This window comes from Trypanosoma brucei, chromosome 2 (genome assembly GCF_000002445.2).
Source record: "Trypanosoma brucei brucei TREU927 chromosome 2, complete sequence".
In the NCBI taxonomy this organism is placed as follows: domain Eukaryota; phylum Euglenozoa; class Kinetoplastea; order Trypanosomatida; family Trypanosomatidae; genus Trypanosoma; species Trypanosoma brucei.
In genome coordinates, this window is record NC_005063.2 from 201213 (window position 1) to 228740 (window position 27528).

The window sequence follows — 27528 nt, forward strand, 5'->3', positions numbered from 1 at the left end:
ATGAGAATGCTAACGGAAACAATGACGAACCGTGAGGATCCTAGAAAATAAAATAAAATAAAATCATCACGTACCTTCACAGTAGGGAAACTTAATAAATAACAAAATATAAATATTCCCTACACAGAGGTATAGGGAGTGTTCGTCAACTTCGTAATGCTAATCAAAAAGCCTTCAAATGTATCGATCATTCGTGTAGTCAATCAAATAAGAAGTAATATGTACTACACGCACAAAAGCACACTTATAAAGCCTACAAACCCACTTGCCCCCTTTTAGAGAATACCACTCTCTAGTCAGTGATAGGAGAGGTGATATTAAAAGTTTTCCCTTTATAATTATTTCTGACTCCTCAATTCGTTGCAACATAACATAACATGCAAAGATGTTGCATCAGTCAGCGGGGCCACCAGCAATAGCGTTTGGTTCATCCTGGGTGATCTCCTTAACAATATTCCCTTCCATCTTCACTTGAAACTGGTTGATTTTATTCCACAACTCTGTAGTATAATCGCCTCTGCCCCCAACTGGTTCGCACTTCTGCCTCACATCGATTGGCTTGCTGTCACTGTACTGTATGTAAATTAGCTCCCATTTCAAGTTTCTTGCGAGCTTATCCCATTCACGAAACAATTGTTTCATTGCCTTGATAAACTTATCTACCTTCGTTCGTGTCGTGTGATGCGTTGGTGCCACTGTCGGCTGGAGCAGAACAATTGTTGTTGCGGTGATCGCTCTTCCTTCTCTATCAACAGCTGGCTCAGTTACAAAGAAAAAGGCGTTCACAACGGGGAAATTTCCCTGTACAGGTCGGTAAAGGCACCCAACCTCAATGTCTTGGCCTGTCGTTTCGGGGTTAAACTGACGAAGTGAAGTTGGAACACGTCCCACGGCATTACCACTTGCCAGAGCGGATACATTTGAATCCATTTCTTCTCCAACGCGAGGGAGATACCGCAGGTGCGTCACAATCGTCTGCACAACATTTCCCATCGTGAAGGCATATATGCCCACATTTTCAAATTCATCATTGGCCTGCTCTTCTTTCCCACGAAAAACCTTCCGAAGGTAATTGTCTCGCATACATGCTGTGTCCGCCCACACTCTCAATTTCTGCTCAATATAAACGGAAACAGCTCTGTTTCTGCATTCTTCTCATTCTCAGTTACAACCCGGACCAACTTAGCCAACCTGTATGTAGTCCCGTCCTCGCGCCATTCAACTCGACCATTCAGCACCTTCATGTAGTGTTCAGCATCGCCTCTACTGATTTCCTCCAGTGCCCCATTTATTTCTCTAACATGGTCACAATAGGGTTTGTCACCTTCCAGTACGTGGCGGGGCAGTGGGCCCACCTTCTTAATCCATCCTAATATTTTCCCCCATTCGTTCTCAAGGTTTATGATGTGAGTTTCGGTGATTTTACTTGCCTCCAACTTTGACAGCCGCCTCCACGAAACCGCAGCCTTCAGTTCCACCTTTTCATAGCAATTGATGCAAAGGAACTCGTAACCCCGTGGTTCCTTCCACTCTCTGTAGTTATTTGGATCTGGAGATGTCAACACAATTACGGGCCACGCTCCCGGCAATTTTGTCGGTATGGGTTCATCTCTCTCTTTCGAAAAGTCGTATATAATGTAACCAAGAAGCTTTTCATCAACGAAGGCCTTCACAGCATCCAATCCATCTACTTCCTCTTCATAGAATACAACCCTTCCCGGATGATCGTTTGTCGCCCTGAAGAAAATATATGCCTCGCCCTTCACAAAATAAGCGATATTCCGCAACAGCTCCTAATCGTAATGCAGCAACCCTTGGAGCAGAAATTTTCTTCGTGCCTTCGTGAGAGTTTCTCCCCACTGGCGCGGCCATCAGCCATTACCGCAGAGCCCTTAGATGCTATCGGTCTGGCGACTGTGACAGAGTCTCCCTTTTTTATTCATCCTAACACACCCTCTATAATTTTTGTTGTAGCTCCGCAGTTGAACGGAATACAGCAGATGGGGCGAGAAGCCTCCCACCCTGGGCTCTCCCAAAGATGTCAATTAGAAATCCTTTTTTTGGAGTTCCACATCACCGGACAGCAGCATCTTAGTGCGGATGATACTGCTGATGGCACGCTGGCACGTGCCCAGGGACCGACAAATGAAAAACGGTGTCCCAGCAAGACGCTGCTGATCCCTGTGCTGTATGATGCCGTAGCCGGAGCACAGCAGTGTTCCCCATGAAAGGAACGCTGCTGGCTCTTGGCTTCCCCTGATGATACGGGGTACTGGACCCTGGCACCACGTTAAGGCAGATTCATTCTTAGTGTAAGCTAAATACTCGCTGGCCGCGGGGATCGATTCCGGTACTATCTGCGACGACCAATCTACTTAACCACTAAACCAGCGTAAGCCGAATATAATAGCCAGCACCAACTGATTTCCCAATACCTGCACTGCCGACGAGGACGCAAGGAATCTGTTTTTCGATCAGCCCTGACTCCAGCCACAAATCCAGCCTGTGCTTCACAAGATACCACACTCTCATTACCTCTCGACGAATGTACACATCCCGGTCAAACACGTAGTCTCCTGGTTCCTCCGCATCCTCTTGAATTGCATGTTCCGGAATGCTGAAAGAGTTATATGGCCAACTCTTCTGCGAGGTGAGCACAGCAATCTCTAAATTACCGTGACGAGGCAGTGGGTCGCACAAGTCATAAGGCGTGTGACTGACATTCACCTCCTCTTCTGTCCACAACTCGGGCTCGCCGTCACTATTACCCACCACCTTCATGCCAAGAGGTAAATCATTGTGACCCGACTCTACATAACCCCACGTCGCATTATATATAGAATCATATACTCCTTCAAGGTTTACAGCACCAGCAGCTGTTTGGTCAGCTTGCTTTTCCTTGCTTCTTTGGAAATGCGCAGTGCACTGTCCAACTTCGCCGCTGCAGTGAGGCAACAAGTTCCCTTATTTGCGCTGTTGCCCTCTCTTCCCAGTGCTGCATGTCTTCAATTCTATTACTAGGAGGGTAAATAACTGCCCTCGGTAATTGAAACTCGTCAGTATCCTGTATATCCTCAAGAATCTCGGCATCAACATTAATATATCTTCTGAGATTATTAACAAACACATCCATGGACACATTCTCTGTGTTATACGTGTTTGAGGAAAACTGATTCAAAAAGTCATGCAGTTTCATTTCACCCAAACTCGCATAATCTTCCAGCAGCACATTTTCAATAGAACTGTTAATTGATCAAGTTGGCCCTCTTCCTCCTCACGCAGTCTCTTCGAAAAATACAATGGCGCATGCAACCTATTACTATGGAAACGCCTTATTGAATTCCACACTTCTGAAAGCTTGCCCCCTGATTCCTCACAAGCTTGCGATAAAAGCATAAACAAAAATAGAATCAGAAACAGAGACAGAGACAGTTTACACTGTAGAAAAGGACACCACAGTGAGTCACTCATTCTAGGAAGATAATCACAAAAGCAAACACCCTCAAAAAGACAGCTCAGAGCCATAAAGCAGAACCTACTTACTACTAATAAGGAGTTGTGCCCCTTCCCTGCCAGTAAAGACACAACATTCCCCAACAAACACAGTGGAAGATCACAAGACTTATGACCCCTCCATACTAACCTAAACAAGACAGCGTGAATCACAATTGCATGCAATGCGCTAAGAACTCGAAACGGTTCCGCACATTTGCCTCTGAGGATCCCTACTCAATCGCACCCCTACGCGGGAATCAATATTCTGCCTGTCACAAAATAACACAGCGGACGGCAGAAGGAAAGGGGGAAAATAAAGAAAGCCATCACAACACATAAGGATTTTAATGGGAACTTACAGGAAACCTTCTAGATGAGAATGCTAACACCCATACAACAACAGTGCTCACAATCCTCTTGTATATCAGTGTTTAATTAGTGTTTCACAAAATGATTTGATAATCGTAACGATTCAAGGAATAAAAAAAATGTAAATGATAAGACACGACGCAACAAGCTGCCACATTGCCATTAATGGATGTATGTAATACCATTGTTACTATCCATTTCATTGTGACAACACACGCAAAATACAATCGATACCACGGATTTCGTACGCCTTCCGTCGTGCGGTGAATCGCAGAGTGGATGTAAACAGTTGTGAAAGGATTACACCAACGCAACTGTAAGTTCGTTATGCTGCCAGAAGCCTGTCTAGGATATACGATGAGTGAACTTCATTACTCCAACACAAAATGTGACGCCTCCTCTTGCCCTTTCATTCGTTCTTCACAGTGCTTACTTCATTGTTGGCTTGCCCGAGGTTCGCCAATTACCTTCGGCCCGCAGCAGCCACCGCAAGCATTTTGATAACTATGTTATCCTCATACTGCACATGGTACTGCTGCACATTGTTCTTCCAGAATCCCTCCACAAACTGGTGACTGCGGTGCTTTGCCTTACCCTGTGTAATTTCACACTTCTGCTCAGACCTCATCGCTGTGGATTCGAAGTGCTGAACGTAAATGATTTCCCAGTGAAACATCTCAGTAATTTCCTTCAACTGCTCAACGGTAGCCTCATTCTGGTGACCACCCCCCTCCGCACTTGGCAAGAGGGATTGTAGCAAATGAATGAATTCGTCGGTTTTTGTGTCATGTCTGCTGGCAACAGTAAACTGCAACAACACAATAGTTTTCTTTCCTGTGGTTCCTGAAGCCTGTGCAGCCTGCTCGTCATCAACAATAAAGAATGCATCCGCTACGGGGTAGTTGGGAACGCATGGCACATATAATTCCACCGGAGCCCCCTCCGACTCAGCCCAGTTGATGTCACCTGGCACTGTTTTTGGTCGACGGACTTTGAGGAGGCCATCCCTTACGTGTTGCAAAATGCTTTTGCGTGTCCTCATGCGTCTGGCCCTTTCATTTGCTGGAAGTTTCGTTATTAGATTTACGAAGCAAGTTAACACTCTGGGGGAACACAAATATTTAATTGCATTCTCCTCAAAATAAAGCCCGATGGCAGATGCATTCCGCATCATACCAGTTGTCAGTGCCCACTCCTCAGCAATGCCGGAAAACACTACATTCAAAATTCTTTTCTTTATAGATTCAGAATGCGCCACGCAGACATACGTGTCAAAGGAGTTTCCTTCTCGAGCTTTGATACGAACGATCTTCACGAGCTTATGTGATGCATCATTGTCCCTCCATTCCCCACAGTTGTCCAGTACCTTAGTATATATTCCGTACTTGTTACCTGCTACGATACTCCCCAATTCCCCGTCCACTGCAGTAAGCTCCTGTCCATACATTACTTCGTCAAACACATAACGAAGTGAAGGTCCGACACGCTCCACACGGTTCTCATACATGTTCCACTTTTCCCTCAACTCAACATGCGTGGCTTGAGGAAAAAGCTTGGGTCCCATACGTGAGAAGAAAGCCCGCATTTCACTCATTTCCCAGCAGTTAACAACAATAAACGCGCCTTTACGTTGCTTTTGCCAGCTGTCAAAATTTCTCAAATTAGGTGAACTGATCAAAATGCTTCCCCATTTTGGAGCCACATCTGCCGGTGGCTGCTCGCCTTTTTTGACAAAGTCATAAATAACATAACCACGTGTATTAGATGATATAACCTTCATAAACGTTATAGCCGCTTCTTTACTGTACTCCCTAACTCTGCCAACGCCACCACCACCTGATTTCTCAAATATATATGCGGCTACACCACGGAAGTACGCAACAACAGGTAACTCTTCCGCATCATAATGCAATAACTTGTAGAGGATAAAAGAACCCAAATTCTGAGATTTACCAATCCCAGGATTACCAATGGCAACGTATGATCGTGGTAAATAAGGACATCCCGGTATAACACGCTGGGCACGCCATAATTCAATTCCACTCCTTACAAAATTCCATACACGGAGCTCTTCTCTGCGAATGAATATGTCACTGTTACTTCCCCGGGCAAAGTCTGTATATGGCCAACCCATTTCAGACGTAAGAACCAACAGCTCCACTCCTTTAGTGCGTTCCGGCTTCTGTTCAAGAGTTTCCTCAATTTCAGGCACGACATTAACTTCCTCATCCTTCCACATCAAACCCTCATTGGGCATTCCATCAACCATCCTCATTCCCAATGGTTGAGTTCCATCGTCGATAATAATATAACTCCATTTCGCATTATAGGTGGAATCGTATAATTTCTCTTCGAGAGACTTGCCCTCTCCGGTTTCTGATGGGTTCTCGTTTTGTCGGCCGGCTTGTCTCTTCATTGGGCAGTACGCACCATTCAACCATCCATTTAAAACATTCCGAGTATCTCCTACACTACCGCCGTTCTGATTCATTTCACTCTCTGAATAATAATCTTAATTGAGTGTGTTGTGTTATTTCCTTTCTTTGTAACATAAATTAAAAAAGAATTAAGATGAGAGAATTTAAAATGGATACGCTTCTAAACCAAATCAAATATACAAAAATGAATATTAGGAATTAATATGGCAGATGGAAACTATTTATTGAAATTAGGATTCAATACAAATCTTATCATGTGTTGGGGTGTCACGGCAACTTAAGCACAAATAAGGTATGACAGTATGAATAAACATTTCTGTTTGGAGGAAAACTCAAACAACAATTCTCAGCTACTGCACACCATCATTCCAGAAAAAATAATATACTTAGATATATTTATGTATTGAAAAGCAAAAAAATAAATAAATGTGGCATTGCCATGAAAAATGGGAAACAATAGCTTTACTCATAAGCTATGTAAAACGTAGAATACTCGATTAAAGTTACTCATGTGCATGATGAAGGCGCTTCACATTAAGAAATAGTACAAACAACTATCAGAACTTGCGCATAATCTCACATGAGCCGTCACTCGGAATGACATTTTGTCATAACTTCCTAATGTGGAAAAACTATTTCTAATGCCAACTCTCACGCTCCGAATCAGTACACAGTGTGCAAATGAGAGTACGAGATATCAAAACAATAATAATCGCCGTAAAAAGTAAAACCAATGAAAATAAAATCTTATACATCAAAGAGGAACCTCTCTCACCTGACGAACAAATGCTGCTCACTTTCTTTATTCTTTATTTAAGTGATCCTGTGTTTTTTTTTCTTGCAACCATGGAGCCATGAATCTAAGAAATATATATATGTGAAGGCATGAAAGATATTTGTTTTGCTTTGGTATTGGAGCACCTTGCCATGCGTCTGCTTTTGCGCCTTGGTGAAACTCAAAAGAAACGAAAGGCTCACGGAAGGGAACAAATATATTTGTGGGAATAATAATTAAATATTAGGCCTCTTTTGAGGAGTGTGTTGAGTGTAATAATGGTGAAAAAGAAGTATTGAAAATTTATGCCACATGGACAAATGCTTTACAATGTTTTCTCTCTATCTGAAAATATGGAATATATGGAATATATAAGGAACCAGAAACATAGGGAATATATGAAGTATAAGGAAATATATCAAATATAAGAAAATATTTGAAATATATGGAAAACATATGAGAGGCAAAAAGAATGGAAAGAAATTTGGTAAATGAATATACATTCATGGAAATATCCATTAGAGAAATAATAATTTTCTTTTTCTCCTCCCTTCCCGCTAATGTTTCACCCGCTTATTTCCATTCCTTATAAATATTGTAAATTTCTTTTTGTTACTGTAACTATTTCCAAAAAAAAAGTGTAAGTAAGACACTTTAAGCATTACATATCATAATATCTCTAAACTCCTTCTATGTTATGTTAATCTACTAATATTTTCATTCCCATTCATTTTATTCAGCAGAACATACAAAACCCCCTCAAAAGTCCTTCCTTGTTTTTTTCTTCAACATCATAACATATCTTGTGGAATATACAAATATATAATAACCATAAATGTGTTATATATCATCACAACATCAGAAGCTTCACGACATAATTGTGTTCCTCAAGAAGCAGTGGTTGTGTTTCCTTTTATTTTATCTCATAGTCAAACTAATTAATTAATTACTAATAACATCCTCCAAAGATATTGCTTCTATTTTCTTGGATTGTTCAGCAGCGTAACACCGGAGTCTTGAAATAAAGAGTCACAGTTCAAAGAATACAAAACAGTAAAAAAAAAATAATAAACAGAGACTCGCACCTTCACAATTGGTTGCATTTGGATGCATCAAACATATTTATTCGCCTCCTTGTGTTTTTTTTTTGGGGGTGGGAGGAGTAAATGCAAAATTATATCAAGTTGACGAGTAGTAGAAATACAACACTTGATATAATTTCACTTACATATAAGCTTTCTTTTCCCACTTTATTCCAATTCATAATATTTTGATAGCAATGTAATGCAGCATTCAGCTATAAACATTTTAACCATAAATATAGTAACTAATGTGTGAATGGTAACCCATGGCGATACATTCCATATGGAACAATACCACATTGTTAAATATACGCATGGAATTAAAACTATAGCACTAAATTGAAAATGAAAAATTAAAAGAGAAAAAGATATGAATTATCAAAAGAGGCATATTCTTCACTAAGATGCACTTGTTTCAATACAATCATAATTTGAAATTACTTTAAATAATAAGTGGCCCAATATCCTGAAACGACACAATAACAATGATTTCATTATAGCATCTGTAAAATAATGATATGCAATAAAATAAATAATAAAAATAAATTAAAATACAGCAAGCAGTGCAGAATATATTCTATTGCTATATATAAACATTTGCCAACAGATGAATACCTTTACGCATTGGAAGAAAATAATTAAATTCAAACTTCCAATGATTCTGCCCAGTGTTTGTCGGCTACATGTGGGACTCAAAAAAAAACAAAAATTTATTTTAAATAAACATGAAAAAAAGAAAAACTTCGCATGAAACCATAAGGGTACCCCTGTGAGTTATTCGCTACTGTCAAACATAGTTAACTTCACAACCCTCAAGAAAGAAAGAATTAAATAATAAAAGTAAAAGTAAAATTTCAAGTTAAAAAAATAAAAATAAAAATTAAGGAAATATAACATAATTATGCTTAACTAACTGTAATGTGAGGAATGTAAAAATAACAAAATGTTACTCACAATTTAATGTTATCAATGTTTTCCTTCACAAACAAAAACTGTCACATCTCAATGTGTTCCTTCAAATTAATGTAAAGGAACCAGATATGTTTGTATAATATTCTACAATGTCATTTGGCATTGTCCGATGCTCACTCAAAAAAAAAAACTTATTCGTTTTGTTGCGATGTAGCTGTTGACAGTGTTGTGCTCTTTTTCTTTTTTTTTATTTTTTTTAACATACCGCTCCGCACTTCCGTAATCCCCTCAATATTCCTGCAGTTCCCATCATAAAAGATACAAAAGAAATCCATCAAAATAAAGTAACTGAAGTCCAAGATGCTGTAGATCGCAATGTATTTATTTTGAATAATGGAACCCTGTGATATCAAAGACAATCATCTGCAATGAATAAACTGAAACATTCACTGACTCATGCCACTAAAATAATAATTAAATTGTTAAACACATGTTCCCATCGTGTGGTAAGTAATTCAAACAATTCTGTGACCACATGAAATACTCGAAGAAAAAGGAAACGTATACAATGCATAAGCCATTAGTAAAGTATAAATACAGTTTTTGGTATCGAATCCATCATATGTTACAAAGCCGCATTTCACTAACACACAAGAGCACAATTTAACTCATCATCATATTTCGAATCATCAGTGATAGAGCTTGAAATTTAAATGATTCGATAAATCCAACATTTCCCTTTACTCTTACAACCTTTACCAACTTTTCCGTAACTTCATTGTTCTTCCAGGCAGCGGTATGCTCAATAATATCATTATAGGAATATTCATCCGACTTCTTCATAGTTTCCAACGCATCATGAACTCTTTTCAGACGCCATTCATAACAGCTTAAAACAAATATATAACGAGGCAAAAGCCCAATTGAATTAATACGTCCCTCCACTATTCTCCACTCATCTTCCATTTCCTTCCTCAATTCGTGTCTTCTTCTGTTGGATACCTTTTCCCTTGTATGTATTGACAGTTTTTTCCATGCCACAAATGCCTTCATGTCACGCACATCATCACAGTTTATAATAATTTGGCGGCCTCCCGTAATTGTAGTCCAGTTACCAAAGTGGGAACTATTCGGGGAAGTGAAAATAGTTACACTCCAAACATCAGAGGGAAGTTGAGTGTAAAGCTGCTGCATTGCATACCTTATGTCCATAATAATGTGTCCTCTGTTTTCAAATTTCATTTTATTTATGGCGTTGACCGCAGCTCTCAAATATTCGTACCGCACAACCCTCCCTCTTTCATCACCCTTTCTGTTATATATTAAGTAGGCGATCGTGTCTGTGAAATATGCAACAACATCAAGCATTCCTTCATGGAAGTGAAGCAACGAATGAAGCAAAAATGATCCAAGGCCATATGATTTACCAATACCAGGTGTACCAATAACAATATGTATCGGTGGTCTGTGAGCTGTCTTTTCCACCCACCATGTTTTCAGATCTTTTTCGACTTTATACCACACGCGCACAATTTCACGACGGATGTATACGTGCTGAAATACTACTTTGCGCCCCGTAGTGTAATCCAATGCAAACCTGTTGTATGGCCAACCTTTCTCCGAAGTGAGAACAAAAATCTCCAAACCATCGGGTCTCTCCTCAATCTCTGCATCAACATTCGCAGGAAGAGGAGTTATATCCACATCTTCTTCGGTCCACATGCGCTGCGGCCTTCCATCGAACACTTTCATGCCAAGTGGCTCTGTATGATAACCCGACATCACATAACTCCATTTCGCATTATATATGGATTCATACAATCCTTTCAGTTCGACAGCACTACAAGCTGTTTGAGCAGCTCGTTCCCTTGCTTCATTGAGTGCATCATTCAACATGTTAGTGACAACAATCCAAAGGCGCTCTCCATCTCTCAGTCCACGAATATCCGCCTGTAACCTGACCTTTGCTTCCTCATCTGCTTGTTGCCAGCGCTGAAGATTCAATATTCCCTCATCCTCAAAGAAACCATAGACGCTGACAAAACGTTTGTACACTTTATACTCTGTTGTCGCGAATATTCGATTGAGCGCATTAACGTCATTAATATACTCTTCAGGTTCCAGTACGAACGCAGACATTGATACATTATTTTCTTCATTCACATTATATCTTCTGCCAAAATTACGCCTCAAAAAATCATTCAACATCATATTTCTAGGATGTGGCAGACCATTCAGCAAAACTGCGTCAACGCAGCTGAAAAGACCCCATTGTGGTTGGTTGTTATTCTCCACTCGTTGCTGCACTACTGGAGGTTCCGCATCGTTACGCGCAGCCTCCTCATTTTCTCGTCTCCTTCCCTCAATGTCACCCCTTCCTTCAATAGGAACCTGTTGATTCATTTCACTCTCCTAATAATAATCTTAATTGAGTGTGTTGTGTTATTTCCTTTCTTTGTAACATAAATTTTAAAAAAGGGATAAAAGATGAGAGAATTTAAAATGGATACATTTCTAAACCAAAGCAAATATACAATCAATATCAGGAATTAATATGGCAGGTGGAAACTATTTACTAAAATTAGGATTCAATACAAATCTTATCATGTGTTTAGAACTCACAGCAACTTAAGCACAAATAAGGTATGACAGTGCGAATAAACATTTCTCTTGGGAGGAAAAACTCAAACAACAATTCCCAGTTACTGCACACCATCATTTCAGAAAAAATAATAATATACTTACATATATATTTATGAAAAAGCAAAGAAAATAAATGTGGCATTGCTATAAAAAATGGGAAACAATAGTTTTAGCGATAAATCATGCAAAACGTAGAATACTCGGTTGCATACAGAAAAGTGCCTTACTTACCTTACAAAATTAAAAATATACCAAAAGTAAAAATAAATATAAAACATTATCTTCACACTTCAAACCAGACACGTATTAAGCAAGAGAAAATAATTCACATAATCCCATACATATGTTACGATGGGTATTGCATGCAGTACAATTTAAAGGAAGTGTAACTCATATAACATTTTCAAAAATAAGGTATTGAATGACTGTTTGCTACCATCAATTACATTTCCAATGCCTGATTACACTTTTATATGCATGAAGGAAGTTACTGATGATAACTTTGACATGCTCGAGAATCCATAACACAAAGCGACTGCTGCATGCAATAAAAAATAAAAATAAAAATAACATCCGAATTTATTTACTGACAGATGAGTGCAATTCATTCACCCAAACTTCATAGCTGCAAAAATAAACTCGCCGTTGCCAATAGGAAATAATCCCGCATAAATATTGAGTATCTGAAAATGATAGCAACGGGTTTCCATTTTTGAAATATATGCATAAAATACATGAGGTATATGAAGCCATATTGGTAAAGTGCCACTACGCATGTTGCAATTTACTATCAAAAGTGTCTGCCTTATTTTATTTCTTGTGTTACTGTAACTCATGAGTATTATTCATTATTCTTTACAATACAACTGTAAGTCATTTTGCATTTTTACATATTTTCTTATTCTCTCATGCTGGAAGTGTTCCACATATAATATTCCTCAATATCGTTCACAAAATAAAAATAATTTCATTTACTTCTGCATTCAGTTTCTTGTGTAGCAGTGTGTGCACTAATCATCCATAAAGTTTTTAATTTGCCAAATACATCATTACGAAACTATTTTCCACAAATAAACAAACATACAAATCATTGGGACAATATCTTTGAGATATTTCCTTCACTATATTTGCAGTTCAGTAGTAATTAAAGGAAACTTTTTGTATAATTCAGCACATGGTGGAATTGCAAAGAAATGTGATAGTACTTATAATCAATAAGTTCCCAATTTTCCTCACATGGTCTCCTTTCATGCCTTTACATCCTTATATAATTCACAGAGAATTACTGCAATTTCCTTCATATGATTTCAGGATTCCATAAGTCACAATACAAATAATATATATATATATATCCTCCTACATAATTTGCACATAATATTGCTTAACATATAAATTATCACAAACCTATGACTTTACACTCCTCCTAAGAATAATAGAATCAAATTATTTCTATTTTGCATCATTACATGAAGCTTTGGAAAATGGAAAAAAAAAGAATCAAACAAAAGGTAATGTAAAGAACACAGTTTCATAATACAGATTATAACTTGTTTGTGAATTGCAGATGCAAACACAAAATGTTCAAACAGGGAAACAGTAAAGGATGTTACTGATAATGTAAGCACAAATTAATCAAAAATAGAAACATAAATAAAATTGAAACTTATAAAAACACAAAAATATATTACACAAATATTTACCACATATTATAATTCGCCACCCTCACACTTGAATTACAAAGAGGACATAATACACATATGTGGTAAAACTAATACAACTCGAATATACGTATGTGCCATCTTATTAACATAATCATTCTAATATTTACTCAGTATGTATGTCTGTGTGTGTGTGTGTGTGTCTGTGTGTAGAAATGATGAAATGTAATTGTAACAAATCAGGCACAACACAAACAAAATATATGCATTATATTATTCTCTAAAAAGTAGAAGAATAAAAATCAAGAAATATTACGCAACTTTTCTCACAAGTAATTTTCCTTCTGTATATAACACGACAGCTGACAACATTAAACTCTCAATTCCATAATATCTGACACCTGAAGTGATAATTAGCAGCGGATGCCTTTAACAAAAAACAACAGAAATAACAACATCAAAGCATGTTTTGAAAGCTTAAATAAAGTTCCTCATGGATAAACCATTTGTACGAAGTTTGAGTGACAAGTAGGAGGAACAAAGAAAAAATAGAAAAGAAGAATTAAATGGTAAAACAATTGCGTGTGATATAACTAAAGGATTTGTTAGGCACTACACTCATTAAACTCCAATTTCATAAAAATACTGCAAGGCATAATATTTACTGCTTTACCGGTTATGTGCCTCCAGCAAGCAATAATAAATACTTCGAGTATTATTCAATTTCTGATGCATTGAAGTGTGTAATAAATTAGTGCATGAGTAAACTATTCAAATGTTGGTGTTTAATTCAAATTATAAACTCTGCACTATGAATGTCTCTCGATGTTTATAATTTGAGAGAGCAAAAGTGACGGCGCTACTATTTATTTCTTCCAGTTCATGAATATATAAATATATTTATACATATATAATCAGATGTGACATGCAAAAGCGTTTAAACATCAGGCATGAACATCTTTCCATTCATTTAAAGTAAGACGATACAATAAGGTAAGTTTAGGATGAAGTGAAGGTATCATAATGTTAATATCTTCCTTCAAGCGGAGGATTCAATTTAAATAGGCGTACTTCACAAACAATAGTAAAATAACTGAGAAAACTTATATCACTTAATCGTTATTTCCTTCAATTCTTATTTTGAATCGCTCTGTACCGTCACACCTTCAATAAAGTATATAGTGACGCATTTCATACATCCTACCTAAGCCATCTCTCATAGTCATAGCTCTCAACAGCAATAATAACAAATAATGAATAGTTTAGTTCTTACCTTCCCTTTTTACTACCGACAAGAAAGATATACGAAATAATTATCATGCTGGATAAACAGTAAGCGTTCCTCATTATCCTACACAAAATATGAATTGAAACGATAATTTACTAACGAAGCGGAAGTGTCTGAAAGCGTCTTTAACCCGTCTCCTGTGCGGGGCGAAGAGGGTTGTGTTGTGTGGGCTTTCTAAAAATTTCACTCTCTTGCAGACAGCTGCGTAAATAAACGGGAAGTACAGGTGTGTTTAGAGAAATATAACCGTACAAAATAATACTCTGCACTCCTATGACCAAAACCATTCATAATGCAGGCTTTCAAAATACACGACATCATCTCAACAAATTGTAATTATTTTTTTTTGCATAATGTCCTCCAGAAGACAGAACAACAGATGACACAGTTAAATAACACATGACAAACAAGGAATATAACCGCACATCCTCAGCAGTAAATGTTTCAGTTTCTCCTTTAAAAAAAACAAAGAAAAATAAAACAGTTTCACACGTGTGGTCCAAAAGCTGCATCAGCCAATACAATATCTTGACAACTTGTCATGCAATCTTGCCTCAAGAAGAAAATAAAACATTCATCTCTGCTTTCCCTTAATTGATAAATGAGATCCCATGCTGTGTTAACTCACGTCTCCATTCAAAAAGTTGACTCAACGTTGTGACGAGGCAGTGACCAAAAACAATCCAAATGCAATTCCAAATTTCTTCATATTACGTTTTCAGTTTTATTACACATTTCCCCAACCATTCCGAGTACTAACAGGAATAATTTGGTTCTATAATAATGCATGTGTTTTCTACAGCTCTTTCATTTTGTTATGATCCGCACAAAAATTATATATGTGGTTGTTGATTCGTCCGGTTAATCAAAGTAACAATCATAATAATTAATTTTCCCCTTTTCTTCATTTTTTCTATTAGCACATGTGCACCTTGGTGAGATCACTTTCACTCATTTGCACTGATTGGTCAACACTATTTAGTTCGTTATTCAACACACTCCCTTACATGTCCTCTTCTCACCATTTATAACCCACACGAGCAGCATCAAATATAAATTGTGAAGAGGTATGAGATCACAAGGAACTCGCTCTCATTGAGAAGGTTGGATGCGTCATATATATATATAATCATGTAATCCCTTTTCATTTCAACAATACGCAAACCTCAACTGCGGAATCGACTTTGAATGAGTTGACCTCGTCAGCATGAAACGGAGTCCGCCCAGTGGCATGAACATTAATCTTATCAGTAAACATGTGTTTGAGGTGTTGGTAATAAATGGGGTCAAAGAAAACATAAGTGCGTATCATCTTCCCCGTTATGCCCGAGTGGAAAATATACATCATCTCCTTGAAGATAATTGTATCCATGTTGTATCAATTCCTCATCCAGCTCCTTATCCCTATCAGTACCCAAACGCAGTGTCATCGCCGAATTTTTTCATGAATGCACTCACACCTTTGAGCTAACGAGTTCCAGCAACTTTGCAACTGTCATACGGCTCGGGAATCCATGAGAATTTATGATCATATCTGGGCAAATGCCTTTACTCATTGAAGGGCATGTTAACACACCATCAGTCATGAGATCCACTACTCCCTCCAGACCGTGCCGTGAGGAAAACTTATTTCAGACCTCGGGACCGCAAACTTCTCTCGTGGCAACTTTAACTTTATTGTTCTACATCCATTGATATATCCGAGTCACTGGAAGGTGAGAGATGACCACATTTGGTTCACAACAGCAGGCTGAGGGTATTTATTATATTCAAGAAAATTAGGTCTTGGTTCCTTGAAAGGCACGGGAGTTTATTTGTTTACAAAAATATCAAACTGACAGACAGCCGCACCTTTACTACTGGCAATACCATCACTACTAAAAGCATTGTGTCTCGCAACATTCCAATCTGTTGGAAGAATTATATCATACATACTCACCGTTGGGAAGTCTTTCCAGTTTCATCTCATGCTTACAAAAAACACACCACCCATAGCCACAATTGAGCGAACTGCGGTTGTGTACACCTTTGAGTCTTCAATATTGTAACCTCTATAGCTCATAATGCATACCATCGTATTAATTCCTGCGCCTAATATTTTGTAGTTGCTTAGGTTCATAGCCTTCGTCCAGCAAAGGGATAGTTGAGAGTAAGCACTCAACATAAGTACTGTGTCCATTTATAATGTACTGATTATACGCAATGGTTCCAACAGCTTGCTTGCCCATGGCTGACTGTAATGTGTTTCGTACAAATTGATTGTGATGTGGAAAGGAGAATAATGCTAGCGACAACTCCAAGTGAGTCTCGTGTACTGCTCAATGTCTTTGTGGTGAACTGCTAAAAGACAGACATTCGCTTCGTCATATAAGTCAATGAATTCCACAACAAACCTTCAGCTAAAATATCGTTAATCGAGCACTTGCTTGAACTCAAGTTATCCAGGTGTTGAGAAATTACAGCGTGTTTCCCATCGCGAACGAAAACATACAACCTCACGATCCTTCCGCCGACACTAACAATTCGAACACTATTCTGGCGGTCATTTATCGCAATTGAAACGTGTGGATGCAAGCGGCCTGTGTTCCTCAGGGTTCGTAATACATCCTGACACAAACGGCTCATGTATCGATAAACGCACATCAGCGCTTCATTGAGGAAAACTGTGTAGTATTTAAGAAATTCGTTAAGGCTGATATAATCTATTTCCTCCACTCCAATATTGTACGCATCCGCGTGTCAACAAACAAATTATTCATGTCTAGTGTTACCTGACTAAGAATAGCAAAATTATTAACCAAACAGCAACAACTTTCACCCTCTGGGGTATCGCAAGGAGGGACATACACCATTCCCACATTGACTTGAATAGAGAAATAATGATCCGCACATGTGGGTCAATAGACGAGGCCATGGTCACTCCACTGCTGCCGTTACATATGATCACTGCATTGTTTTCGTATCAATGTTGATGATGATATGGGATTTGCTGCTGGAGGCAACCAACAACATAAGTTTAAGGTTGCCACGTGTGGAGAGAGGCCCAACTGCCAACCCTCAACCAGGATAACAGAAGTGATTATAAGGAAAGAGAAGACAACATATCATAGCATGTTTACCCACCGACAAATAATTGAAGAAAGAAAAAGAAAGAGAGGAAAATGGACGAAATCACGTCACCAGCTGCGTGTCTGCGAAGAACACCATCAAGAGCTGCTCCATAACTGCAACCATAACTAACATGTATAATATAATTATAACAGCTCGTATATGAAACAGCACATCCAGTAACTGCTTCTAATGTTTGCATATTTCACTCCGTCACAATCTCTCTCCCATGACACCTACTGGAAACACAACTCAGAGGAGTTTTAGTTGAGGCATGTTTCCAATACGCTCTCTCTACCACGGATGGCAAAGAAGCAAAAAGTACTATTACATTTTTGTTCTTTTTATCATTGGACTATAGATCCCTATCTCTACACGGATGGAAAATTTAGATTGTATAAATGAAAAGAAGATGTGAAAAGTTAGTGTAGTATAATCCAATCCTTTAGTTAGTAACAGCACAAATGAAAACAAAACGTTACAATGTTTTCTTACGTCCGTCGATAACATTATTTCTGTCTTCATCTGTGCCCCTTAAGATTACGGTGTGGCTTAACTCCAGTTACGCGTTAGCCGATAAAATACTACTTTTACTATTCATTAGTCATCTTCATTTCCACATCCCTTCCCTCACCTCCGACAACTATGTAAATTACCACGCCCTTTCCTGCACTAACCGCCGCATTTGATTGCTGATTGAAAAGAATAAGATGATTACTACACCCGCTATTTGCTGAATATTACCCCCTTGCAGCGCATCCTGTCATGTCAAGCATTAAGACAAAGCCATTTACCCTGTCTTGGCAGTCAGGACTGCTGGCCTCCCAATGATACGACAACTCAATTTTACATTAAATGAAAAAACGCCGCCTCGCCCCACATTAGCACCGTACACTGTTGACTGCTTGCGTTCACCATAACATACCAGGCCGGATATTTTTACCCAGCTTCCACCTCACCTAATGCTATGAAATCGTCTCACCCTCCTTGCGCTCCCGCTTGCTCGTTGCGTGGCTGCGGCGCAGGCTCCATGGCCAGAAGTGGAGCATCCCGATACCAACATTCATCTCTATATGCTCGCATTAGCTGCCCCTGCATTTCTTCCCTTAACGTTACTTGGTATTGAGCCATGTTTCTCCACATATCTGCCGCTTCGGCGGGGTTGTCGCCATCACAAAGCTGCCATCTTGTAATCACACCACCGTTAACCGAATTAATGTATATCATCTCCCAAACCATGTTGCGGGAAAACGCACCCCAATCAGAAAAATATCTTGCCATGTTTTCTCGGAACTTCTTCACCTTATCCGTAGTGGTGGGGTGCCTCTCCGACTTGGTTACTTGTAAAAGCACAGCTATATTTGGAGTGGTCGGTGGCGCTGCTCCGTCACGGTTTCTCCTGAACCGCCCCTCAACGAAAAAAAAGCCATCCACCACGGGTTCATTGCCTGTGGCAGGGCGGTAGAGAACCATGTATTCACAATTATCAATTGGTTGCTGGTGGGTCGCAGGTAAGGCCTTCTGCCCAATGAGTCTCAACTGCTGAGGAGCCATGTCGTTCAGTATGCATCGTTTCTCTTCCAGTCCGCCAGGCCGCTGCAGGTATTTTAAGTTTTCTGCGATAACTTTAAAAACTCGAGGGAAAAGAAGCGAAAGCAACGCCCTTGATTCAAACACGTTGGCTGCGGCACTCTCGTCTGACATCGTAACTTGACAGATAGCCATTTTCTCCACATCAATGGCAAGCAGTTTGAAAAATATAGCATTCCCAATGCAAACCGAAAGTGGCCGGCAGCGGTATTCATCGACGCTCTCTCCGGCATCTCGCACACGGACGATTTTCACTAACCTGTGCGTTACCTTATCATTTCGCCAATCGGCAATTTTCCCCATTATGTCCTCGTAGTGACTTTTGTTGTCACCATTGATGGACGTTATCATCTTTTTTGCCTGAGACACACGTTTTGTGTACCCCGCGCTGTTGTAAACGCAACGAGGCACTGGCCCAACCACATTAATACGGCTCTTTATTGTTTCCCACTCATTTTCAAGTTCTTCTACAATCCTCGCCTGAGCTTCTTCATCAAGTGCCGCATAGCCTGATGCTACAGACAGCTTAGTCCATGCCACAAATGCCTTCATGTCACGCACATCATCGCAGTTTATAATAATTCCTACGTCTCTCTTGTCTTTTGACCAGTGATGAAAATGGGCCTCATCCGGAGAAGTGAGGAGAGTTACACCCCAAGCGTGAACCGGCAGACCATCGGGTGGCGTCTGCGCATTCTTGCATATGTCAACAATGATGTGCCCTTTTTTTTTCTTGAATACTAACGCAGCTATGACCCTAACAGCAGCTTTCACGTCTTCATATTCCTCAACCCTTCCCTCTTCCCCGGGTTTCTTGTTATATATTAAATAGGCGATCCCGTCTGTGAAATACGCAACAACATCAAACATTCCTTCATGGAAGTGAAGCAATGAATGAAGCAAAAATGATCCAACACCGTATGATTTACCAATACCAGGTGTACCAATAACAATATGTCTCGGTGTTATATCAGCTTTTTCCACCCACCTTCCTTGCAGCCCTCGTTGGATTATATACCACACGCGCATAATTTCACGACGGATATATACATGTTTAAAATTTTCCCAGCATATCTCAGCGTCATCCAATGCAAACCTGTTGTATGGCCAACCCTTCTCCGAAGTGAGAACAAAAATCTCTAAACCATAAGGTCTCTCCGGCACTCGTGCATCAAGATTCGCAGGAAGAGGATTTATATCCACCTCTTCTTCAGTCCACATGTGTGGCGGTCTTCCATCGAACACTTTCATGCCAAGTGGCTCTTCATCATAACCCGACATCACATAACTCCATTTTGCATTATAAATGGAATCATACACTCCTTCAAGGTATACAGCACCATCAGATGCCTGGGCAGCTCGCTTTTCCGCTCTCTTGGCGGCTATCACTGCAGCATCCAACCTTCCCCTCGCCACGGGACCAACAAATTCCCTTATTTCTCCCTTTCCCTTCTCCTCCCACTGACTGAGGGTGCTAATTTCCTTTTCGTCAAGGTAGTCTACCTTCTCAGACAGATCAATAGCTGTCTTCACTGTTTTAAACTCATCAGTGCCCCGTACCCTTCCTAGAAGCCTGGCATCCAAAATATAATCCTCCGGGCTCTGAACAAAAATGGGCATCCTAACATTTTCTGCTTCAGCCACCGCAAAAGTCCCGCCAACGAACTTCTGAATAAAATCGTTCACTGTCATATCCCTCAAACCCGCATAATCCTCCAGCAGCACATCCCTCACCTTACTATCCATAGTCCAGTTGGGCCCCCCTTCAGTTCTCTGCCGTATTTGTGGAGGCTGAGCAGCAGGAGGCGGTACATTTTCATCCCGTGGTCTCCTCATGGCTGCTCCAAAATTACCTGCCACTTGTGGATTTTCATTATTTCCTTGTGGAGCTGCGGGACTATTTGCCCTTGACATAACTCTCTTAATATTAACGTAACTTAACTTCCTTTCCTTTTCTTTTTTCTCTGAAATTATAATTAACTGAATTAAAATAATAGATAAGGAAACAATAGCGGGTGAACAGTGTAACATAATATCAAATGTAATATAGCGCGTTAATGTTTATTCACTATTGTTTGTATAATATGATATCATAATGTATTTGGTATTAAGAGGAACAATTTCAAAATATAGCAGCTGTAAATAAATATTTCCCTTGCTTCATTATCATGTGCTAAATGTAATATATTCCTGTATCATTCTTTTTAAACCATATATAATATGGAAACAAAAAATATTACTGCCTCATATACCTGCATCAACACTACGTATATATAATCAATATTTAAAGAGAGTCAAATTCTATCAATTAAAATCAAGTAAAACAATAAACAAAAAATTTATGGATATTAATGAAGCGAAGAAATAGAGTATCGGCACAACACAAAGATATACACACACATGGATACACACGGTTACACAACTGCTTCTTTATATACCCTCCCCATTTTTACAATACGTAACATTCACTTGCATTGAAAGAATTTATTGAAAATATAAATCACTTATCCCCTCCCCCGTGTAATCACTGACTTCCAAAGGAGAATATTAAATAATGTCTGTAGGACAGGTAAAAAAAACTGATAGTCTTTTTGCATCAGATAACCAGAAGGTATTTCTGTTTACTTTGATTATAAACAAAAACATCATTTTGCCTTCAGTTAAAATAAAATTGATTTACTTGCCTCCTCACTGTTCACAACTAACAACAACTAATTCAGCCCCACATATTCACATGAATCTGATGTGCCATGGGTGTTGAATCCATTCACACATCTTCCATGATAGCGATGATACAACATATTGTAAATAATTGGAATAAAATTAATACAATTAATTGAGGAAACCGTAAAAGATTATCATAACACATTTTTAAATTTCACTTCCTTTCATTTACACAGATTAAATATGTAATGAGACAATTCCCTTTCAGTACGTGTCCACACCTATTGTATCATCATTGTAAGTTTCCTATTGCTCATATACACAAAGTTATTATAATAACAAAAAATAAAACAACTCATTGAAACAACTTGAAAAAATATATAACAAATAAAGGTAATAAAGAGAATGAGCGTGAACTGACAGATAATAAAATGAAACATGTCTCGCACTTCCCTTCTAAATATTCAATAGTTGGCGGATTACAAATAAAAACAATTACACATTATAAAAAGGAAAGGATATAATTACATTATGCACCTGCATGAGGATATGTAACAGCGAGTCATAGTAGAAATAAATTGCCTAAACACAATAGTTATGGAAGATAAAATAATTCAAAATATCAAAAATATTATTCTATCAACATTCCCTTCCTCCTCCATTAAGTTTCCAATGGTTTCAAATAATAATTCACATAATCCCATACATATGTTACGATGGGTATTGCATGCAGTACAATTTAAAGGAAGTGTAACTCATATAACATTTTCAAAAAAAAGGTATTGAATGACTATTTGCTACCATCAATTACATTTCCAATGCCTGATTACACTTTTATATGCATGAAGGAAGTTACTGATGATAACTTTGACATGCTCGAGAATCCATAACACAAAGCGACAGCTGCATGCAATAAAAAATAAAAATAAAAATAACATCCGAATTCATTTACTGACAGATGAGTGCAATTCATTCACCCAAACTTCATAGCTGTAAACATAAACTCGATGCTGCCAATAGGAAATAATCCCGCATAAATATTGAGTATCTGAAAATGATAGCAACGGGTTTCCATTTTTGAAATATATTCATAAACTACATGAGGTATATGAAGCCATATTGGTAAAGTGTCACTACGCATGTTGCAATTTACTATCAAAAGTGTCTGCCTTATTTTATTTCTTGTGTTACTGTAACTCATGAGTATCATTCATTATTCTTTACAATACAACTGTAAGTCATTTTGCATTTTTACATATTTTCTTATTCTCTCATACTGGAAGTATTCCACATATGAGATTCCTCAATATCGTTCACAAAATAAAAATAATTTCATTTCCTTCTGCATTCAGTTTCTCGTGCAGCAGTGTGTGTACTAATCATCCATAAAGTTTTTAATTTGCCAAATACATCATCACGAAACTATTTTCCACAAATAAACAAACATACAAATCATTGGGACAATATCTTTGAGATATTTCCTTCACTATATTTGCAGTTCAGTAGTGATTAAAATACACTTTTCTGTATAATTCAACACATGGTGGAATTGCAAAGAAATGTGATAGTACTTATAATCAATAAGTTCTCAATTTTCCTCACACGGTCTCCTTTCATGCCTTTACATCCTTATATAATTCACAGAGAATTACTGCAATTTCTTTCATATGCTTTCAGGATTCCATATGTCACAATACAAATAATATATATATATTTGCTCTTACATAATTTGCACATAATATTGCTTAACATATAAATTATCACAAACCTATGACATTACACTCCTCCTAAGAATAATAGAATCAAATCATTTCTATTTTGCATCATTACATGAAGCTTTGGAAAATGGAAAAAAAAGAATCAAACAAAAGGTAATGTAAAGAACACAGTTTCATAATACAGATTAAAACTTGTTTGTGAGTGTCAGATGCAAACACAAAATGTTCAAACAGGGAAACAGTAAAGGATGTTACTGGTGATGTAAGCACAAATTAATCAAAAATAGAAACATAAATAAAATTGAAACTTGTAAAAACACAAATATATATGATACAAATATTTACCACATATTATAATTCGCCACCCTCACACTTGAATTATAAAGAGTACATAATACACATATGTGGTAAAACTAATACAACTCGAATATACATATGTGCCATCTTCTTAACATAATCATTCCAATATTTACTCAGTGTGTGTGTGTGTAGTGATGATGAAATGTAATCGGCAGTCCCTTGACTCGGAATGCGGTATTAACATGTCCCAGATTTTAAGCATTCTTGTTCTACAAGGGAAGTCATTTGCCTTTTTTTCCTTTTTGCGCAAACAAAAAATAAAAAGAAGAATTCAGGTGTTGTAGCGGATAACTAGCTTTTTGAATCGTAGCAATATATTATGAAGCATGTACCACAGTCTACTCAGTATTTTTTTTATTTTTTTGACTTCCTCTGATTTCATTAACTTTCGTACATGTTTATGAATGATACTTTTTGTGAAAGTTATAACAAGAAACTAACTCTTATTTTTAGTCACTAGTTTCACAGTTCTGAATTTTCGCAATGATGCCGCGGCAAAATATCATTCTTGCTTCTTATTTTATTGAGGAGTTACTCTCGTAGAAGAAAGCAGGATGAAAATACTCAAGACTTCACCAACAGGGGCCAGACATTCCTCAAAAAAGAACGAACAAAGGAGTTAACCACACAACCCTTCTTACAAATGAGCGTCTGTCAATGTGCAAGAAAAAACAATGGCTCTTCAACTGCATGCAACACTAGAAACGATATCAGCGGCTTCAATCCCACAGTTAAAGCCACTTGACGAAACACTCAGCATATGAGACCCTTGCAAAGCAATGTATTGGTTATTTAAAGAAAAAGAAAAAAATGTATTCCTTCACGTGCCGTTTCAACAAACTGCTAGCCTAGAACTAAGAGTATCAAAACACACGTGATATCTACTCGTCGAATATTTGCTGCCCAGCTGACTCCAAACTCACAAAGAGGGAACCAGACGTAACCACTTACAGATCAGCCGCTAGTGTCCTTTAAGTGCATACAAATACACAACAGCAATCATTGTCACACTAATTTTAGGCATCATTTAATACGTATTTAACAAACATGATGCCCGACTCCAAATGTGAAAGGCACTCGTCACGCACCCTCCCCGCCAATTCCACAGAATGGTGGAAACGAAGCGGCAAAGGAGGAGCGGCGCGGCGCTGTTAAACCGAATAGCTGCGCATCGGCCGCATTGAGTTTGTGGAATGCGGAGAAACCACCAGTTGAGTTTAGAGTAAGTGATGCCTCTCACAGAGCAGTGGCGGCAGAAGGTGTCAAGAACCTTTTTTTTAGAAACCTCCCGAAATGCGTTGAAACGCCAAGCACTACCGTCACCCCCAGAGCAAAAACGTTGGGGAGAAAAAGCGAAACAACGCGTGGGTTGTGGCGCTGAAACCGCAATTACCAACTGGCAAGGTGGATGGACCGCGACAAGTGAGCGAGCGAGGGAGGCATCGCGATATGTTTGTGAAATGTGGGGAAATGTAAGAAAAGAGACCACTAAATATGATAACAATGTCAGACCAACGAATATGAGCAGCGTCCAATTCCGTTTAGAAACCCTGTCCGGAATTTCTGTCCGTAAAACAACAACTGGCAGCGCCGACGAATTCGTGACAGAGGGCTGCGGGATGCCAACCAAAAAAAAAAAACAACAACAGGCCACAACCACACCGAATCAGAAAGTCCACATAAAAGTAACCAAATACACGCAGCTCAAACGCTCAAATGTTGGATACGCAGCAGGTGAACGACGGAAGGAATATTATCCGGCGCTTGGAAGCATGTCACCACCGCAACGTCTCCTCAGAAACTGGACAACTTCAAGTGTGGAGTGGCGGCTTGCACATGAACGCAGTTAATGTCAGAAAAGGGGTGAAAGGCACAGCGGAAGGAATGGCGAAGCAAAAAAGGCAGGGAGGCGGTGCCAAGACTCCCGAGCAGCCATCCGCTAAAACCTACGGCACATGACGTGCATGGTATGGCGGCACGGCGCAGGAGGAACTGTTGCAACGAATCAGACATGACTGTTATGGGCCCGTCACTGCCTTCAGAGACTTTTCCAAACGAAAGGAAAGAGCGCAATGCGACAGAGTGATGCTGACGTGTGCAGAAGTCTGAAGGCATTATATCAGCGAGGTCTGTGGTGACTAAAAGCCTGAGATGGGCACATGGTTAGAAGGGTGGTGGATCCTGCGAATAGTTGAAAGTAGGGTGCCTGTACTTTATTTCTCATATACTCGCGTGCTCCGTATACAAAATATAAATGAGAAATGGAGCCAACAAACGCGCCAGCAAAGTGACTCTGTTCCTTTGCAATGTCCAGACAATTCGTACTAAGACTCTTAAAGCTATTGGACCGAAGGAACCTCACGACCATGTGCAGCCGGCAAACGTGCGAAAATGGGTAGCTGGCCGGCATCTCACCCTCCACTTGGCAGCTTCTCTCAACTGGAATATCGGGGATTATGGATGGTGCGGAAAGCTCATCATTTCGTGGATTCTTCTGAATAGCAATGGAGTCTGAAGGTTAACCCAAAGAGTTAAAACGTTGAACAGACCTGGTGACCCACATGGTCTTTTTTGTGTGTGAAAAGTGCCGGACTGCCTTACTGCATCCCTTCGCGTGCATGCAAACTGAGCACAACGCAATGTCTCCTTTATTGTTTGAAGCATGAAAGCTCATGGATCATAGCCATGTGACATAACGCCTTGATTACGTTAGACTGATAGGACCGCTGTGTATTTTTTGTCGTTTATGTTGGGATTGGTATTTGATAGTAGCATCTGCTAGTGTGCAATCATTCTAGTGAATTCGGCACATTACAGTGATTTCTTTTGAGAGTTTCTCTTCCCCCTCACTCTGAGTAGATGTGGGGTAACTGGTTTCTTTTCTGACGTTAACATGGTATGCCAGTTCTGTTTGGCAATGTTACGGTATCATCACGCACAGTTTCGAAAATTGTCTGTAAAGCTGTTTTGAATCCATGCTGCGGTTGTCACGAATCAGAAAAATTATAACGGAGACGGGTCTGCAAAAAGGCATTGTGAGTTAGCGACAATACTGCGTATCAAATAATGTCACATCACGATGATTACAGTGCTGCTTCACAACTTCAGCATAGGGGAATGGCGGAATCGTTTCAAATGCGGAACAGATAATGAGAGTCCAAATCTCCCTCTTAAATTCCCGTGTCCGCATAAACTGTATACAGGTGAAACATTTCTTTCAAGGAAACTGTATTTACGAGATTTAATCCAAGGAGAGATTAGGAATGCAGATACTTCATGCCTTCAATGAACAGTCGTACATCAGACCTGTCAACTCCATTAAGTGACTGAGGAGTTAACCTATTTTAAGGTGTATGGACATGGAGACATGGTTTGAGCAACCAACAACCAGTATTCAGTATAGTTGGCTTATGTGAAACCAAAACGTC

The 27528-nt window shown here is 39.0% G+C and overlaps 3 protein-coding genes and 3 pseudogenes across 3 annotated transcripts, besides 14 other annotated features; all 6 read right to left on the reverse strand.

Moving 5' to 3' along the window:
• Nucleotides 1-27528: part of a sequence feature (sequence corresponds to BAC RPCI93-25N24) that runs on past both edges of the window.
• Nucleotides 45-64: a microsatellite.
• Nucleotides 394-1825, reverse strand: Tb927.2.1150 (annotated as a pseudogene).
• Nucleotides 1826-2066: a mobile genetic element.
• Nucleotides 2067-2296: a mobile genetic element.
• Tb927.2.1160 lies at nucleotides 2406-3396 on the reverse strand (annotated as a pseudogene).
• Nucleotides 3386-3432: a microsatellite.
• Tb927.2.1170 (retrotransposon hot spot (RHS) protein, putative) lies at nucleotides 4328-6355 on the reverse strand (the record flags this gene model as incomplete). The annotated part of the gene is made up of 1 exon (XM_946402.1): nucleotides 4328-6355. The coding sequence occupies one exon, from the start codon at nucleotides 6353-6355 to the stop codon at nucleotides 4328-4330; it is 2028 nt and encodes a 675-aa protein (XP_951495.1).
• Nucleotides 8682-8713: a sequence feature (AT_rich).
• Nucleotides 8854-8883: a sequence feature (AT_rich).
• Nucleotides 8974-9043: a sequence feature (A-rich).
• Nucleotides 9735-11474, reverse strand: Tb927.2.1180 (retrotransposon hot spot (RHS) protein, putative; the record flags this gene model as incomplete). Its single annotated transcript, XM_946403.1, has 1 exon — nucleotides 9735-11474. One exon carries the CDS (start codon nucleotides 11472-11474, stop codon nucleotides 9735-9737), a length of 1740 nt encoding a protein of 579 aa, XP_951496.1.
• Nucleotides 12265-12284: a microsatellite.
• Nucleotides 13046-13066: a sequence feature (AT_rich).
• Nucleotides 13546-13583: a microsatellite.
• Nucleotides 14258-14287: a sequence feature (AT_rich).
• Nucleotides 14628-14963: a mobile genetic element.
• On the reverse strand, nucleotides 15688-17505 carry Tb927.2.1200 (annotated as a pseudogene).
• On the reverse strand, nucleotides 18747-21272 carry Tb927.2.1210 (retrotransposon hot spot (RHS) protein, putative; the record flags this gene model as incomplete). The annotated part of the gene is made up of 1 exon (XM_946404.1): nucleotides 18747-21272. The coding sequence occupies one exon, from the start codon at nucleotides 21270-21272 to the stop codon at nucleotides 18747-18749; it is 2526 nt and encodes an 841-aa protein (XP_951497.1).
• Nucleotides 22938-22957: a microsatellite.